Genomic DNA, 17494 nt, shown 5'->3' with positions numbered 1-17494 from the left:
TGGCGATGAATCTATTAATTCGTCGCAAAGTTGGCGACGAATCCATTTATTCGTCGCCAATGAATCTACAATTTTTCTCCCAATCCGATCTCATAACTCTATTCCCCGTTAAATCTACCGAATGTTGCGATGAATTCATGAATTCGTCGTCAATTTTGGTGACAAAAGTTGAATTCATCGTCAATTGGCGACGAATTTATGAATTCGTCGCCAATTTTGACGTCGAAAACTAAATTCATCGCCCATGGGTGACGAATTCATGAATTCGTCACCAATTGACGACGATTTTTGCGATAAAATTTTTTCCATCGGAAATTGACAACGAAACAATAGTCATCGCAAATGTCGTTGCAAATTGACGACCAAATTATGTTTCGTCGCAAATTTTATCGTTTTACGACGAAAATTTTTTATCGCAAATTTGCGACGAAAATTTTTCGTCGTAAAAATTCGTTGCTAATACCCTATATTTTTGTAGTGTCTGTTCTGTCGTAACCAACTCAACTATGTCCCAGGAGCAACAAACATAAATATTAATCCTAGATGCTTATTGCTTATTCATATTAAGCTTTGATAGTTTATTATTATCAATATAAATTTGGGAATTCGTATTCGATATATAAACTATAATTTGAATAAACAAGCTGGAAAGATGGTAAGCAAACAATAAACATCTCGAACCATCAATATTCATAATCTGTAGTTTCTGAGGCCAACTCAACTATGACAGGGTACAACAGAAATAGAACTAAACTTTGATTACGAATGACGAAATTGTTCCTAGTCTCCACAACAAATGCCAAACCACACTTTCGTGGTGGTCTCGTGAGGCCTAAACCGACACAACTTGTGAACACTGCCTAATTTGTTTTCGACTTGGTAACCCTTTTCTTCTGCCGGTTGGGATTGGAGTTTTTCATGCCCAAGGAAAAGATCAGTGTCCCAAAGAGAGCTAAATTCTGAGACCAATTGAGAAAATCAGGTCATAAACAACTAGAGAAGACCAAGCAAAGCACAACAAGACAGATGAAAAAAACCTGAATAAACTTGCTGAAAAACTGCATGAATTCTGGCATCTCAATGTCGTTCTCGTAGTAGTCGTGAATGACGAGGGTAGTCAAAGCTAGGGAAAGAGGCTGCCTGGGGGTAAACATTCAGCTTGGATTAACTGCTAAGAATCCTAGGTTGATTGGTAAGACCTTCAAGAGGCCTAATGCGCGATGTGAGTTAATGCGCTAATATGTAACTGTATTGGCATAATTATTTCGTTGTATAAGGTTACTCATAGTCAAGTATCCAAGCAATTCTTGTACTCTATAAGAATTAGCATGCAGAAGCCCGTATCCAAATATTAAGTAAACATTTTCTCAAGGAGCATCTACTCGATATGGACATTTGATATTAAAAATGCTCGGTGAGTTCAGAAATAAACTGAGACAATATATGTTACGTCTCGAAAGACGGTCATCCGAAAAATTTCGACAACATCTCCCCTGTAACAATGACATATCCCTGAATACATAAGTACAAAGGCCTACAAGGTCATAATCAGGACTACACGTCCATATCCACACACCACAAATACATCAATAACTATAAAAACCAGAAAGAGTAAGACCCACACGACCACAACTAATAAATGGATACATGCTCACAAAACTAGAATAGGTAAACCACAACAAGTCCACACAAGATAGGAAAACTTCACCGAAAAAACATAACAAGTGCAAACAAAAACGCACAACCACGAGTATAATTCCAAAACTACAAATACAGATCATATGTCACCACAATAAAATCCATACAAACCAAACATATAAAATCCTCCTGCTCTGAGATGAATACAGCCGAGCAGATCTCCAAGCTCCAAGTGAATCCTATCTGCTACCTGGGGAGAAAACAAGGCAACCCCAGGATCTAGATAGTGAGCATCAGATACTCAGTGGAATACAGGATAGAAGTGCATGCCAGGATATATCAACAAGAATAACAGAAGATATATAGTCTCTACAAGTGATACATAAGGAAAAATCAATACTGTATAACAGGTATAGGAATCATGCAAAATCCAGCAATGCATGTCATGTCATACAATGCAACAGTCATATATCAATCAAGTGCAACAGTCACACACAAACATGCTGTAAACAACAATGCAGTAAAATAAAACAGCAAATGCATGCAAATATGCAACACACATCACATGCAACATGCATGGTCACTGTCTGCACTCGTCATCCCAGTCACTCACCCAGTGCAGTGAACTAAGGCGTCAAACAAGACATACTGCATAAGCTCCAACAACTAACCACTAATAATAAGTGGGGAGCGGGCAGTGTATCTTAGGAGGACTATCTAGCCAGTCCTGGTCACACCCAATATGACGCAACAAGTGCTCTCACCCCTGTGCCACCACAACACGATGTCGTATGAGTGCCAACAACAACAACAGCTAACAGCTGTCAACAACAACTATTACTAGCATGTAGATGCTATGATGATCAACTCAACATACAATAGCTACAACTACTCAGCATAATCAACATAAGACAGAATAAGTCCTCATACATCAATGATAGGTAAATTGAGACTGTACTATCAATGGATAGATCAATCAAAGGTCAACTGATATGTATCAAGTAACGAGCAACAAAGTGTCAACTAGATAACAAGCACAAGTAGCAGAACTATCAACAGGAAAGATAGACAATATATACGACAGGTCATGATTAAAATAAAACCTATAGTGACCAAGTATAGGGTACCCACCTGAATCAGACGAAAGTAAAATAAGAACCCCCAATATAAGCTCTGAATATAATAGGATCAATCAACTCAAGGTCTTGAAATTAAACAACAATACAATACTTACTAAAATGATACTGTATTAAATCTACAGTAATTAAACTCTACAATTTAATCCAACTAATCCCCTTATTAAGATTCATCTCATATCAATTGATAATTCCATTTAATGGATTATCACTCCTGTCCTAGTTGTTAATGATCAACTTAGCGTTTAACATGCAATTAAGCCAATGGAAATCCATAATTCCATTTGTTACAACCCAAATTCTACATTAAACTAATCAATCTACACTTGAATTCATACTTAGCTTAAATTACATTTAACCTAACCTAATCCTATCATTATCCCAATCCAACAATAGCTACTCAACAATCCACATATCCTCCAATACAAATCCCTAATATAGGTCAAACCCAACAATCACAACAATCCAACAACAACTTATAATCCTAATCTACAGATCAACCAATCCCTAATCAACAGATCAACATCCTAATCACACCGAATAATTCCAACAGCAACAAGTCAAGAATAGAACAGGGCAATTCATACCAGAATCGGTTTTAAAGAATTTACCTCAAGATCAGCTCTAATCGTGCCCTAGCTCCACTCTTATCTGTCGATCTAGAGAAATCAAGCTGATTAGAGCAAGGTTCATCAACCCACCGGCTTACAAGCATTCACCATCAAACATATTGGATTCAAGATCTTACCTAGATTCAAGCTGATCTTGCCTTAGAAATCACTAATCCAAGCTCTGATTTAACTTCTTCACCCTCACGGCCGAAACCCAAGGAAAACTCCTTAATCCGATCAGATCATAGCAACAACTGAGGAGAGGAAAAATCGATCAGCAAACCTAAAGAGATTCAAAGTCATCCAACGAGATTCAACTGAAGAAGTCGAACGCTACCAAAACCTAGCTTAATTTTCCCTTACCGATCGGCTTCTTCTCTTCGGCTCCGTCTCGAATCACAGCCGTCTCGCACAATTTCCAGCCTCTTTCGGCGAGAATCCAAGCCCCAACCGATCAAGCTTCTGTCGCCGGCGATCCCTTAGCTCCAGCTCCGGCGTTGGGGCATCGCACTCACTCGGCTTTGGCGGAGAAGAAAGGAAGCAGAGACGCGTCGGGAGACAGGGACGAGAAATCGCGATCGGCTGGGAATGCATAGTAGCCGGCTTTAATCGGCGTTAATGGGTTAATTATACCCGGATCCAATAACCAATAACCCTTTAACCCTAATAATTAAATTAGAATTTAATTAAACCTAATCAGCTTTAGGGTTAATTTAATTAAACTCCTAAATAACTTTCTTAATCTTCCCTCAAACCCCAACAATTAAGGTAAATTTTATTTACAATTTACCCCTTAATTTCTGGTATTTTACAACATAGGTAGCAAATTAGAGGATTCAAGTTAAAAGATTAAGGAAAATTCCTTCAAATGGGTATCTGAAAAGGAAGAAACACAAGGAACAGACTATAATCAGTAGAAATGATGTTGATGGAAAGCTCGAGCACTCAACAGAGTAAACCATATCTTGATTTAATTCCTAATAATTTTGGAAGGAATATGGATAATGGTCATGTTCAAGAAATTGTCCAAAACAATCAAAACAGAGAAATTGGATGGAATTACTTAGTTCAGTTTTAAGTTCAACCATCAAGGCTCATTCAATATCAAGTCTCAGTAGAATTCTGAAAGTGATGTTTGTTAGAAGAACCAAAACTAACTGAAACAAAGACTAATTGATAAGAATATCGGCAATGATCTATGCATTTTTAGGTAAGAGTTAGTGCTTTGAGCAAAATGCTACCTCATCAGCAAAAAAACTAGTAGCAAAGTTTATATTCGTTTTGGACATACTTACCAGCAGACAAGCTCCAAAAGAGCTGCTGAAAATAAACAGCAGACCTCCAAGACCCTGAAGAAAAATAGAAGCCGCAACAATGTGTCTCATCTGAGAAAAAGCAAGAACAAAATCACTTCATTATGAACTATTAGCAAGCAGATTAAAAAATTTTGGAATTAAAAGACAAAGATGGTCACTTCCACATGAGGTGCTGAAAAGCCAAAATGTGAAGAAACGTGCTTCATTGAAATGTCAAACTTTGGCTCGAGGGCCTTTGCTGCTGATCCACCATCAACTCCAAATTCAGTAAATCTGTCAAGTATGAAATACACATCAAAGGAAACTAAAGACTCAAATATATGTGCACAAAATTACAGATAAAAAATAAGCAGTAAAATGGATGCCACATCAGCCAATATCTCATGAAAAATACTCAGATGAATTTACAAGATATCAGTGATAGGGTAGTCGTCTGTCTCCAAAAGATGGTAGAATACACAGCCCTAATAACATTGGAGCAAAGATTAAACGGAGATTAGATTACTGACAGTCAGCTAAGAAAACATAATGAAAGTATAACAGTTCTCAAATAAGATTGCTTTTCAAATTTATTTTCTTCTGACAATCATTATCATCTCATAACAGGCATCTGGAATTATTTTTAATCACACCATCCAAATGCACATATCATGCACAAATCTTTAACATACAGATTTTAGTGGATAGATGCTGATAAACATAATACTTTTTTGTATGACGAATGGCAATACTTGTCTTACCATATGAAACACTTAACTAGTTGACAAGCTCCAACCTTGAGCAAGGTTCTACATATTGAAAAGGCAAAAAAATCTTTGAAGCTTTTATGCTCAAATTTGAGGTCTTTGGCACACAAAAGTTTTTCGCACCCCCCCCCCCCCCCCCCCCCCCCCCCCCCCAAAATTAAGACTGAAATAATATAACAAAACACTGCAGAAAGATTTTTTTTTCTTCCCTCTAGCTTTTTCTGCCAAAGGAAACAAAGAGAGAGAGAGAAAAGTGCATCTAGAAAAAGCTTTTTGTCAGCTTTTTCCTTCCAAAATTTCTTCCTTTTTTTCCTTCCTAGTTTTCTTCCTTCGTGGGAACATGTTCTAAAGGTTAATTGCACAACAGAGAGACATCATAGTTAGAAGTAATGAACACCTGCCTATAATCATCAACTGCATTTATCTATTTTTCTTTCCCTTATTTCTCTTAGTAAACATGCGATTAGTGTTCATAAATAAACAAGCCTGATTGAACAGGAAACAAGATCCTTAAGTTGATAACCATGAATGGGATAACAAAAAACCTTACTGTTTTCCCAGCAAGAATAACTTTTGGTACTGGATCCACAAGATTTGCATTTCACCTACTGAAGTGTTCAATTTGTGTTAGAGATAGAGCATTGTTAGATGGGACACATACAACATGTCTGAGTTTCTAGCTTCTAGCATAGTTTTCCATAACTGTGAAAAGGTCGAGAAATAACTTTATGATGAGAAAACAATATCCATAGCTGAGGCCTGTGATCAATTACGCAAATTTGGGAGATTGTAACACTCTTGATCATGCTTATTGCATGTGAAAATATCAATACTTAGATCATGCCATGAACTATGTTTAAATTAAGTAGAAAAAAAGAATGTTACTACCAGTATGAAGATCTAGGATTGATGCAAGAATATCCACCATGAGCGAGCCATCTAGCAATCTGTTAGGGCAAAAACCAAAGTTCACTTCTAGCATAAACAATTTGCTTAACTGCATTGCTTAACATAAAAGGGTGCCTCAGTATAGAATACAATCCATTTCTTGTATCATAAAGTTCTGGTGTTTGACTCAGTTTGCTCAATACATTGGTGAATAAAGATTAGGATTAGTGAGGAAGAAACAATGGAATTTCTTGATAGCTTGACTCGAATTATCCTGACTTGCTTTTGTCAAACCAAAGCCTTTGCATGGAAGAATGAAAGGTTATCTTCTGAACTGTTCTATGAATCTAACAAGACTATATGTCTCAGCATCAGGTCTTGCTCCTGCCAAGATCATTTTCTTCAAAATTTCTGAATCATAAACTTTTGCCTTCATATAGGCTCTTAGTAGAGTATTATGAACAAAAGTATATCGGTGGTATTTTGTTTCCTTAAATTCTCGAAACAAACTTTTTGACATTTCTAGATTGCCCATATCAGCAAAAACCTCTAATAACATATGTGTAGTTTCCAACCATGGCGTAGATCTTCTAACCTGAAAACTCACATCTTCATTCTTCCCCAAATCCATTGTCTTCAATGCTTCCTCTAACAAACCAGCTTTTACGCAACCCAAAGCAAGGTGACGATATGTTATAGCATTTGGTTTGCAATCATTTGCTTCCATTTCTTTGAAGATATCAGAGGCTTTATCCACAAGCCCATGCCGGCAATAAACTGATATAATTGAGTTGAATTGCTTTGTTATTTTCAACTTTTTGGTAGATTTCATTTCTAACCATATCTCTTCAGACCTGTGAACAAAACTGGTCCTTCCAAATGCTTCAATTGCGAGCACATAACTATTAGTTCTAACATGGGGAAGTTCTTTGACATATTTCCAGGTTCTCTCTAGCTCTTCCTCTTTCCCCAAATAACCATACAAAATGAGCAGAACATCTAGCGTAGACCAGTTATTGCCAGTTCTTGTCCTCTCTATGGCTTCAATATAGGTCTCAGAAACTGTATAAAGTCTAGCAACTGCATGAGCAATTGCTAAAATTCCATAAGTGATTTCATTGGGTTCAATTTTTGCCTTAATCATATCCTTGAACACCTTTGACATACCTTCAATATCATGTTCATCAGCTTCTATCTTCAGTAAAATATTATACGTTGATACATGTCTGGCAACACCATCAGCCTTCATTTGGGTTAGGAGTTTAGGAATAGTTTTCTTGCGACCAGAAGAGGAATGTAGAAGAATCAACCGGTTGTAAACAAATGAAGAAATAGGAAAGTTCAGTTCCCTCATCTTTCTCATGTACGCTAGTGAAAGCCTGATCAAGCCCTTATCCAGGCATGCCATGACAAGGTTGTTGTATAGCAAGTCATTTTGATATTGATGAGGGATTCGAAGGAAGAGACTTTCTCCTTGTGAAATGCCATGGAGTTTGATTGTGAACTCCAAAAGATAAGAGTATTCTAACGCACCCAGTTTGTATGGCCTCTCTCTAACCACCCACTCCATAACCTGCATGATGACAACAACGAAAAGGTCTTAGTTTACTATGTCTTCATGTTTTCAACAAAAGATAAAACAAATGATCAAATTTAACAGACAATTATAGGCAAGGCATTGAAGAATTATACCATAAATGTAATCCCGGCTAGTTACTATAAAACATCACACGTAAATCAGTTAAGGAACCTAACAATAGTTTTAGGGAGTTTAATAGCAAGCTACAATAGTTGGTCATCAATCAACTCCTAGAAGTCCTTGACATAATAAGCTTCTGTAGATAGCAGAGAAAGATTTGATTGCAGTGTCAGCCATGAAAGGTGACCCCAAATGTGACTACCAAATCAAACAGTCATAGTGCATATCAATATGTGAGTTGCAACGTCTCAGCTGTATATATCTGTATATATTAGCTGTATATATTAGCTGTATATATTTTGGCTAATATAATTGTCAATTAGCCTAATGTATAGTTTCCTAAGATAGATTCCTAACTTTGTATATAAATATGTCTCACTCTTCAATAAGATAAGATATCTTTTCATCTCAAATAACATAGTATCAGAGTCATTTAGAGATTCGAAATTAGGGTTTCATCTCCGCTGTTTCTCCCCATGTACCTTCGCTTCAAGTTGACCATAGACTCAGCTTCATCAGCACCTCGCCGCCTCTAGCCTTGCTTTCCTCCTAGCTGAGCAGCCGCAGCCGCTGCATCTTGATCGATCTTCCTCCTCCTCCTTGGGATAAAGTCTTATGGTTGAAAATAAGTCTTCTATTGTGACGGATGTAGTACCTATGATGTCTAAATTCACGGACTATAAATTAATTGGTTCGAACTATTTGGATTAAAGTAAAATTGTTCATCTTTATTTACGAAGTATTGATAAAGATGGTTATTTAATTGATGATCCTCCGATCCTCCTAAAGATGACTCGAAGCAGACATGGCTTAGAGAGGATAGTCGCTTGTTCCTTCAAATTTAGAATTGTATTGATAGTGAGAAAATTGATTTGATCAATCACTATGAATTTATTAAAGAACTGATAGATTATTTAGAATTTTTGTACTCTAGAAAAGGAAATATCTCCCGCATGTATGAGATTTGCAAAGCCTTTTATCGTGTGGAAAAATAAAATCAGCCTCTGATCAATTATTTTATGGCATTCAAGAAGACATATAAGGAGCTTAATTTATTGCCGCCCTTTAGCTCTGATGTAAAGGTTCAACAATGTCAACGATAACAGATAACTATCATGAATTTCCTCACTAGCCTATCTCCCGACTTTGAGTCTGCTAAATCACAAGTTCTCTCTGGTTCTGAGGTCTCCTCTTTATAAGATGTATTTAGTCGCGTTCTCTGTATAGAAAGTACTTGCACTCGTTCCATTTAGTGATGCTTTGGTAAATTGCAATACTAATTATGTGCCTAAAAGATCAATTATTCACAATGAAAACAAAAGAGGAGGCTCACAAGACTTTAAAACTCAAATGTCGAATTCTGGTGGTATTGTATGCAACTACTGTCGTAAGCCAGGCTATACAATGTTTGAATGTAAAAATCTTCAGTACAAAAATCAGCAAAAACACTTGGCTTATATTGCATTCACTAATGATGTCTTTGATAAATCGGTTCTTATCTCTGCAGATGAATTTGCAAAGTTCTCACAATATCAGGAATCACTCAAAATCTCCATCTTCTTCTATCACTGTTATTATTGATTCAGGTAACCACAACATATGTCTTGTTTCCTCATCCTCCAAATGGGTCATTGATTATGGTGACACGAATCATATGACAGATAATTATAGTCTCTTTTTTTTTTTTTTCGTCCAAAGCTAACACTTCTACTATTACTTTAGTTTATGAGTCTCCATCTTGTGTTCGTGGATCTGACACTATCAATCCTACCCATTTGCTTCCTCTGTCCTCTCTATCCCTTTAATTTGCTCTTCGTCAATTAATTAACTCGTAATCTTAACTGTTGCATCTCATTTTTCCTAATCATTATTTATTTCAGGATCTTTTGACGAAGAACATTATTGGTAAAGGACATAAATCTGGAGGCCTCTATATTCTTAACACACTGCTCCCAAGATCTTTTGCTTGCTCAAGTGTCACTTCTTTTTTTGAGGCTTACTCTAAGTTGGGTTATCCATCTCTTCCTTTTCTCAAAACGCTTTGTCCATAATATAATAAAATATCTTCATTAGATTATGAGTCGTGTCAGTTTGCAAAGCATCACCGTCCTAGTTCGAGTCTTAGAGTAAATAAATGTGCTACTATTCCTTTTGAATTAGTTCATTCTGATATTTGGGGCTTGCCTTATTTTGTCTAAACTTGGATTTAGGTAATTTATGATTTTTGTTGATGATTATTCTCGAGTAATTTGGTTATATTTAATAAAAAGTCATTCTGAGTTATTTTCTTTGTTTTATATTTTTGTGTTGAGATTAAAACTCAATTCAATGTGTTCATCCGTACTTTGTGAAGTGATAATGACAAAGAATATACATCTGATTTATTCCAATCTTATATGAGTCAGAATGATATACTTTATGAAACCTCTTGTGTTGTACTCTATCCCAAAATGATGTGATAAAACGTAAAAATAGACATCTGCTTAAAACAGCACAGGCTCTTTTATTTCAAATAAATGTCCCCAAACCTTTTTGGACTGATGCAGTTTCTACAGTATGTTTCCTCATTAACCACATGTCATCCTCTGTTCTTCATGGTGAGATCTCTTATAAAATCCTTGTTCTTAATAAATCGTTGTTTCCTATTAATCCTAAGATATTTAATAGCACTTGCTTTATTAGGGATATTCATCCGCATGTCACTAAATTAGATCCCAAATCTTTGAAGTGTATCTTCCTTGATTATTCTTGTTTTCAGAAAGGTTATAAGTGTTATTGTCCCAATATTAACAAATATCACATCTCAATCGATGTTATCTTCATGGAAGACACCTTATTTCCCATCCACACCATCTCCAACTCGTTAGAGGGAGGATCATGATTTGTTGGTGTATTCTATCACATCCTCTGCACCTGTCTCAAAACCAGCTCCTATCAAGCCTCCTATTATTTAAGTCTATCCCAGGTGTCCACCTCTTAATTCATGTTCTGCACCTACTTCATCATCAGATCCAGTTCCAAGCGATGATCTTCCTATTGCATTATGCAAAGATAAACACCAGTGTTCTTATCCTATTTCTTTTTGTGTTTCTTATAATGACTTGTTGTCTTCCTCTTATTCCTTTATTGCTTCACTTGACTCTATCTCTATCCTTAAAACTATTCGTGAGATCATATCTCATCCTGGTTGGAAAGATACAATAATAAAGGAAATAAATGCTTTAGATGATAATGACACTTGGGACTTGATCGATCTATCTTCAGGGAAACGAGCTATAGGATGCAAATGAGTATTCACAATTAAAGTCCATCTAGATGGGGCAATTGTCAGATTGAAAGTCCATCTTGTCGCTAAGGGCTATGCTCAGACCTATGGTGTGGACTATTCTGACACCTTTTCTCCTGTTGTAAAATTGACATCTGTTAGATTATTTATTTCATGGTTGCTACTCATCATTAGCCTTTGCATCAACTTGATATCAAGTTCTTTTTTTCATGGTGATCTTTAGGAGGAGGTATATATGGAACAACCTCCTAGTTTTGTTGCTCAAGGGGAGTTAGGGTATGTTTGTTATCTTCGAAAATCTTTATATAGTTTGAAACAAAATCCTCATGCTTGGTTTGAAAATTTTAGTCAGGTTGTTGGAAAATTTAGTATAATGAAAAGCAAGTCTGACCATTTTGTGTTCTACAAGAACTCAAGAGTTGGTATCATTCTATTAGTTGTGTATATAGATAATATTGTTATCATTGGAAGTGATACTACTGGAATCTCATCTCTTAAATTTTTCATTGGGGTGCTAAAGTATTTCTTGGGTGTTGAAGTTATACGAAGTATAAAAGATATATTTCTATCTCAGAGAAAATATGTCCTCAACTATTAAGTGAAACAGGAACATTAGGAACAAAGTCTTATAGTGTTCCAATGACTCAAAACATGCACCTCACAGGAGATGGAGAACTATTTGAACATCCTAAGAGATATCGAAAATGCAGATTGGGCAAGTTCCAAAATAGATAGAAGATCTACTTCAGATTATTGTATCTTTGTTGGAAGAAATTTAGTCTCATGGAAAAGTAAAAAGTAAAACGTTGTATCACGATCCAGTTCAGAGTCGGAATATAGGACTATGACACAATCTGTGTACGAGATAATGTGGATATATCAATTCTTGACTAAAGTATGACTTAAAATTTTAATACTAACAAAACTGTGGTATCATAACCAAGTTATTCTTCATATTGCATCGAATCCAGTATTTCATGAGCGAACTAAGCACATTGAAATTGATTGTCATTTTGTTCGTGAGAAAGTTCAACAAAACTTGATTTCTATAAGATATGTGAAAATTAAAGAATAACTAGGGGACATCTTCACAAAAAACTTTAATTATCTTTGTAACAAGTTAAGCATGATTAATATCTATGCTCCAACTTGAGGGGGAGTATTAACTGTATATATCTGTATATATATTGGCTAATAACTGTCAATTAGCCTAATTTATAGTTTCCTAAGATAGATTTTTTCCTAAGATATATTTCTAGCTTTATATATAAATATGCCTCACTCTTCAATAATTTTCATCTCAAATAACACAGTGAGAAATAACAAACAATCTGGGAATAGGACCACCAAGAAGATCATTCATTATATCATTATGAAGCAGAAAAAAGTGCTATCATAGGCAGAAATAGTAACTAGGAGGTCAAACATGATGATGGAAGGCAAGATGTTGGATTGCAATGGGAAAGGAAGATCAAATTTCAAGCAATTCTTCAATGTTCTTACTATTACAAATGACTAGTGTTCTTACTATCCAAATGACTAATAGCTTATATGGAGATATTCAAGAAAACAAGGATTATTTCAATCATACATAAGGAGCAAATGACTGATAGCTTATATGGAGATATTCAAGAAAACAAGGATTATTTCAATCATACATAAGGTGGAAAAACCAATAAAAATGATGTTTGAAATAAAAGCAATAACATGATTAATGAAAGCAACAAACAAACAAGGCATAGTTAAAGATCATGATTTAGATACTGAAATGATTTGTGCAATACCAATATACAACATTACACATTTAAGATGCATGCAGCTCCAACTTAATTAATTATGAACATGAAATTAAGCAACTACAAAGATACTTTATAATTAGTAAAACTATTCGTTGGCTCTGCCATTAGTTACATTGGCAAGATCACAAGAATGTGTGTTAATAAAAATTGTTTATAAAATGATCAAACTTATTTAGATTGACAATTAAAAAGATAAGATGTGCAAAAAAAATGTTTGATTCAAAAAATTTTAAGAAACAAAATAAAAATAAAAAGATACTAATCCTCAAATCATTCATAAAGTGTGTGCATCTTGATTCAAAAACAAACAAACAAAATATCATTTGGTGGTAATATAACAACGTCTCTTCTAGTGGGAACCACTTGATTTGTTTCATGATCAAGTGATTTCAAAGGGACTAAATACCCACCTTGACACCTAGAAATGTAGGGTTAAATTAAGCATTTGTTCACCATTACATAGCATGTTATACAGGCATAAGGCATAAGAAATAATCCACATGCAGCATAATATTCTACCTTATTATAATTTCTTACAACAAACCTGACATATTAGCAAAAGTTTTTTCCAAAATAACAAAAAGAATAATTTTTACAGCAATAACAACAACTAAACCTTTATTGCATTAAGTGAGCTCAACTATATAAATCCTCCTACGTAGCTCGATCCCCTACTATATTATCATTAATATTTAAATCAATTTTATCATTGCTAACTAAGTCTTCTTTGATCTCCCTCTTCCTTGATTAATGTGTGTATTTGTTATGGTCTTACATCGTCTAACTAGGGTATTTATTGATCGTCTAAATACGTGTTTATACCATCTTGCACGTGTCTCTCAAAATTTTTCCTCGATAGGCGCAACTCTAATTTTCTCTCTAATATTTTCATTCTTATCCTTTCCATCTTCTATATCCTCATATTCACCTTAACGTCCTCGTATTCACCTTAAAAACCTCATCTCTACGACTCTTATCTTTTGCTCGTGTGTTTGATTCATAGTTTAACATTCAACTCTATATAACATAGCAGATTTAATTATCATTTTATAAAACTTCCCTTTACGCTTTAAAGGTACCTTATGATTACAAAGTACCTAACGTCCTCCTCCATTTCACCCATTATACTTATATCCAATGTAAAACATCTCCATCAATCCTTCTATCTTTTTGCAAAAATAAGCATATATACTTAAAGTTATCAATTACAGGTAACTCATCATCTCCTATGTTGACAATTGTCTCACTACGTTTGCTACTACTAAATTTCCAACGTTTACTATTAAGCCTAAAATGTTTTACTTCCGGTGTTTCCCACCAAAAATTAAGCTTAACGATGACACCTTCATGTGTCTCATCGACTAAAATAATGTCTTTTGTAAATAACATGTACCATCATAACGCATCTTGGATGTGTCCAATAAGTTCATCCATGACTAGTATAAAAAGATATAGACTTAAAGTTAATTTATGTTGTAACCTTATCTTTATAGGAAATGTTTTAGTTAGTCGTTTAGAGTCTTCACTCTTATCATTACGCATACACATCCTTAATTATTTTAAATTTTGATTACCTGGGTCTCCTTTAATTTTTTTTATCACTCTTTCCCAAAATTTCATGGCATGACTTGTTGGCTTAATGTTCCTATAATTCACAATTTTATATATCTCCTTTGTTTTTATATAAGAGAACTAGAATATTTACCCTCCATTGATGAAGTATTTTCTTCATTTTCAATGTTAGGTTGAATAACTTCATAAATCATTTAATAGTTTATTTTCTTAAGCACTTTTATATCTCTATTGGAATATCATTTAGTCCAACCACTTTTTCATTTTACAATTTGAAATTCTCAGAGAAAATTTTAAATTTCTATACTTCTCTAACCTACTTATATTTCCTAAGCCAAGTTGGTTACCTAAACCTTTATTAAAAAGTTTATGAAAATACCTTTTTCATCGGTTCTTTATTTCCTCATCCTTTACTAATACCATATTAAATTCATCTTTAATACATCTTATTTGAGTTAGATCTCTTATTTTTCTCTCTCTTACTTTAGCTATTTTATAAATGTACCTTTCCTCTTTTTTGTATCAAATAATACAAGCATTCGGAGGCTTCATTGTTAGCTTCACTCACTCACTGTTTTATTTCGTATCTTTTTTTTTTGTTGCTACTGCATACTTTTTTAAATAATCTTTACTGAGGGAAAATGTTTAACTATTAAATACAAAATTGGAATTTATAATAAGGAAAAGCTATGAACCAACAATCAATTAAATTATGTAGAAACTTGTGCCGCAACAAAGAAAAGGAGGAAGAAGAAAAGGAATCAAGACAGACGTATTTTAAACTAATTGTTTATTATTTGTTTGCAAAATGTGATCTTAGCTTCTTAGCAATCGACAAAAAAAAGTTGAAGTAAGAAAACAGCGTCCAACTGAACGTTTATCACTATAAACCTAAAGCCGCATCTCCTTCTGGCAGCCTTAAGCCAATTTAGATCCATTGATTAGAACCATCAAGTACCTTTAGAAAAACCATAACAAAGAATCTTTTTTCTTTTTTTCATTTACTATGCTTCGACCAAGCAAATGGAGACAAGATGAGCATACTTGCCTCGAGCGCCCTCTTGTTCCTCTTGAGCTTCCGTAAGCGATTGATGGTGTGGAATATATCGCCCCTGTTAACGTCGTGCCCCTCCCCCATCCAGGTCTGGAAGGCGTAGACTACGGACTCGCCCCTCGGCAGCCTCTCCACCCTCGAGGAAAGGGATCCCTCAAGCTGTTCCGCACTTTGGCACGCGGTTTCCTGCTCCTCAAGATCACGCTCCGTGTGAAGAGAGGAGGCGGTGTTGAACGATCGAGGCAAAGCTCTGCAGGGGAGTTGGGGAGGCAGCCTCCGGCGAAGGAGGGAGACGAAACGGTAGGGTGCCATGAGATGCGCAAACCGGCGGGGGTGCCTGTGACGTCCGCTACTGCTACACTGCTCTGCAATTTCGTGTTCGAGTTAAACCTACAACGCCCCGGTTCAATCGAACCAACCGGCACCGGTGGCAGCGGCAGTCAGCTGCATTTTCGTAATATTTAAAATCTGTGTTTAATTTTCATATTTATCAAAATATATAATTATTTTAAGTTATATCCCAGGTAATAATTCAATTTTTAAATTTACTGTTCCATTGATATTAAATTGTCCATAAATATTATTAAATTTTTTGTGCTCTCGTTTGTGGCAAAATCATTATACAACTATTAAAATATTTTAAAATTATGTCAATTTTAAAAACTCTATAGTTCTCTATCTAAGTGATGAAATCTATATCTAAAGGTATAATTATACTAAGGATGATGTAAAAGATGTAATGAGCTTTATTTGAAATATTTTTAAAATGTTTAAAAATATTAGAATCAGTTCAAACTAAGACCATTACACTTTTTGGAGTATTCTTAGTGTAATCATATCCTTAGATATGAATTTCACCATCTAAATTAAAAGTTGAAATTTTTATAACCTTGAGACAATTTAACACAAGCCTATTAAAGGACCTAGACTCTGTCATACTTCCTCATCAACAATACCAAAGGGTTTCTAAAATTCTCCTAGTTCAGACTATGTTAAGATTTTGAAATTATGAGTAGGAGCGTCAATAAATTTTAATTAAAACTCATTAATAGTCTTAGAAACATCAAAATCACTTTAAAACAAAATCATTATACTTCTAAGAGCCTCTTGAATATAACTGTCATCAGATCTAGATTCCACAATCTACATTGAGATATGAGTTTTTGGAATCTTCACAACTTTAAGATAATTTGACACAAGCTTATTAAACGACTTAGACTTATCATACTTTCTCACCACAACCACCCAAAGGGTTCTTAGAACTCTCCTGGTTTAGAGCATATTAAAATTTTAAAATTTTGAATATTGTAGGGTCATTAGTAAATTTTGATTGAAACTTACTCATGACCTTAGAAATCTCAGAATCACTCCAAACCAAAACTATTACACTCCTAGGAGCTTCTTGAGTGTAACCATACCCTCAGACATAGATTCCACAACCTAAATTAAGAGATGTGAATTTTTAAAATCTTTACAACCTTAAAACAATTTGGCACAAGCTCATGAAAGGGCTTAGGCCTTTCAGATTTACTCACCAACACAACTAAAGAGTTCATAAGACTCTCCTACTTCAGATCATGTTAAGATTTTGAAATTCCAAACATTATAGAGTCATAAGCGAGTTTTGTTCAAAACTCGTTAATGACTTTTGGAACCTTAGAATCACTTCAAATCAAGACTATTACAATTCTAGGAGCCTCTTAAGTATAACCATGCCCTCAGGACTAGATTCCATAGCCTAGATTGAGT

The 17494-nt window shown here is 34.9% G+C and overlaps 2 protein-coding genes and 1 long non-coding RNA gene across 3 annotated transcripts; all 3 read right to left on the bottom strand.

Moving 5' to 3' along the window:
- Positions 1–860: 860 nt before the first annotated feature.
- Positions 861–5033, bottom strand: LOC141823857 (uncharacterized; the record flags this gene model as incomplete). Its single annotated transcript, XM_074711068.1, has 4 exons — positions 861–959; positions 1038–1136; positions 4681–4770; positions 4860–5033. Coding segments are annotated over 4 exons (462 nt in total), but the record flags the coding sequence as incomplete, so codon positions are not given.
- LOC141824401 (uncharacterized) lies at positions 1497–3964 on the bottom strand. Its single transcript, XR_012601431.1, has 4 exons — positions 3749–3964; positions 3523–3639; positions 3386–3433; positions 1497–1888 (listed from the first exon to the last, which is right to left on the bottom strand). It is a non-coding gene; the product is annotated as an uncharacterized LOC141824401 (long non-coding RNA).
- Positions 5034–6456: 1423 nt separating the features above from the next.
- LOC141824400 (pentatricopeptide repeat-containing protein At1g07590, mitochondrial-like) lies at positions 6457–16088 on the bottom strand. The gene is made up of 2 exons (XM_074711685.1): positions 15740–16088; positions 6457–7908 (listed from the first exon to the last, which is right to left on the bottom strand). The coding sequence occupies exons 1-2, from the start codon at positions 16055–16057 to the stop codon at positions 6658–6660; spliced, it is 1569 nt and encodes a 522-aa protein (XP_074567786.1). The 5' UTR covers positions 16058–16088; the 3' UTR covers positions 6457–6657.
- Positions 16089–17494: the final 1406 nt, after the last annotated feature.

This window comes from Curcuma longa, chromosome 3 (genome assembly GCF_044706935.1).
Source record: "Curcuma longa cultivar G26 ecotype Majalengka, Jawa Barat chromosome 3, ITB_CL_G26_1.1, whole genome shotgun sequence".
NCBI classification, from domain to species: Eukaryota; Viridiplantae; Streptophyta; class Magnoliopsida; order Zingiberales; family Zingiberaceae; genus Curcuma; species Curcuma longa.
Note: the sequence above shows the minus strand (reverse complement) of the source record. Positions and strands in the feature narration are given on the sequence as shown.

Excerpts from the sequence above, each read along its gene's own strand:
- LOC141824400 (XM_074711685.1), bottom strand. The coding sequence starts at position 16,057 with ATGGCACCCTACCGTTTCGTCTCCCTCCTTCGCCGGAGGCTGCCTCCC. Across the intron at positions 7,909-15,739 it reads GGAACAAGAGGGCGCTCGAG|GTTATGGAGTGGGTGGTTAG; the intron begins GCAAGTATGCTC and ends GTCATCATGCAG.